General features: G+C 32.4%; 1 protein-coding gene across 1 annotated transcript in view; it reads right to left on the bottom strand.

Annotated features, from left to right (window-relative positions):
• The window catches only part of KHDC4 (KH domain containing 4, pre-mRNA splicing factor), a 17,181-nt gene that overhangs the window by 9,397 nt on the left and 5,937 nt on the right, over positions 1 to 1,847 (bottom strand). The window contains exon 7 of the mRNA XM_057387585.1: positions 1,608 to 1,819. Within this exon, the coding sequence (XP_057243568.1) occupies positions 1,608 to 1,819 (212 nt within the window). The remainder of the gene's footprint in view (positions 1 to 1,607; positions 1,820 to 1,847) is intronic.

Consider the following 1,847-nt stretch of genomic DNA (forward strand, 5'->3'; position numbering starts at 1 on the left):
TAGAAAAAAAATATGAAAAAATATTTAAAATTATTCAAAAATACTAAAAATATTCCAAAATAATAAAAAAATTATTAGAAATATTTAAAAAATAATACAAAAATATACTCAATTCAAGCTGAACCAGGCTCAAAAACCACATTAAATCAATGAAAAATTCAGAATTTACCCTACCAATCAATGAAATAATTGACTTAATAATAAAATAATAATTAATAAATAAATTAATATTTTTTTTTTTAGATTTTCCATACCTGCTATAGCTGTAGATGGGCTCGAAGGCCTCCCTGCCCGAGGCGGGTTCAATGCACCCCAAACCCTTTGGGGTTCTCTCACTCAACTTTTTATCAATTTTAATCAATTTTTATCCATTTTTATCAATTTTTATGAATTTTTATCCACTTTAATCCATTTTTATCACTTAATTCCAACCCAATCAGGCACAAACACCGATTTAATTTGGATTAAATCACTCAAAATTCAGAATTTACCCTACTGATCAATGAAATAATTGATTAAATAATCAAATAATAAGTAATAAATTAATAAACTGATAATAAAAATGATTTTTTTTAAGTTTTTCCACACCTGCTGTAGCTGTAGATGGGCTGGAAGGTCTCCCTGCCCGAGGCGGGTTCGATGCACCCCAAACCCTTTGGGATTCTCTCACTCAAACCCATCCCCACATTTTTATCAACTTTAATCATTTTTTATCAATTTTAATCAATTCTTATCCACTTTGATCCATTTTTATCACTTAATTTAAGCCCAACCAGGCTCAAAAACTGATTTAATTTGGATTAATTTGGAATAAATCACTCAAAATTCAGAATTACCCTACCGATTACCGATGTAATGAATTGAATAATCAAATAATAATAAATAAGTTAATAAATAATTATTTTTTTTTAATTTCCCATACCTGATGTAGATGTACATGGGCTCGAAGGCCTCCCTGCCCGAGGCAGGCTCGATGCACCCCAAACCCTTCTCTCACTCAACCCCATCCCCACATTTTGGAGATTTTTTACCCATTTTTACCAATTTTTATCAATTTTTATCCATTTTTTATCAATTTTTATGAATTTTTATCCACTTTTATCACTTAATTTAAGCGCAACCAGGCTCAAAAACTGATTTAATTTGGATTTAATTTGGAATAAATCACTGAAAATTCAGAATTTACCCTACTGATTACAGAAATAATTAATAAAATAATCAAATAATAACTAATAAATTAATAAACTGATAATAAAAATGATTTTTTTTTCACTTTTCCATACCTGATGTAGATGTACATGGGCTCGAAGGCCTCCCTGCCCGAGGCAGGTTCAATGCACCCCAAACCCTTCTGGGATTCTCTCACTCAACCCCATCCCCTAATTTTAATCCATTTTTATCAATTTTCATCAATTATTATCAATTTTAATCAATTTTAATCACTGAACTGAAATCAAACCAGGCTCAAAAACCGGTTAAACTTGGATTAATTTGGAATAAATCACTGAAAACTCAGATTTTACCCTACCGATTACAGAAATAACTAATCAAATAATCAAATAATAATTAATAAATTAATAAATAATTAATTTTTTAAATTTCCATACCTGATGTAGATGTACATGGGCTCGAAGGCCTCCCTGCCCGAGGCAGGTTCAATACACCCCGATCCTTTTCCTCTCAGGAACACTTTGGCCCCGGTCTCCAGCTGGATGTGCTGCAGGAAGGAACAGCCCGGCCCCTCCACCTTCTCCTTCACCTGGAACGCGGGGACGGCGTGTTCTAAACCCACAAACAGCTTATCCTGGACATAATGGAGCTGGAAATAGGAAAAAAATGGATTATTG

The sequence above is a fragment of the Malurus melanocephalus genome, unplaced genomic scaffold (genome assembly GCF_030028575.1).
Source record: "Malurus melanocephalus ecotype Western Australia unplaced genomic scaffold, MMel_1.1 scaffold_1265, whole genome shotgun sequence".
In the NCBI taxonomy this organism is placed as follows: domain Eukaryota; kingdom Metazoa; phylum Chordata; class Aves; order Passeriformes; family Maluridae; genus Malurus; species Malurus melanocephalus.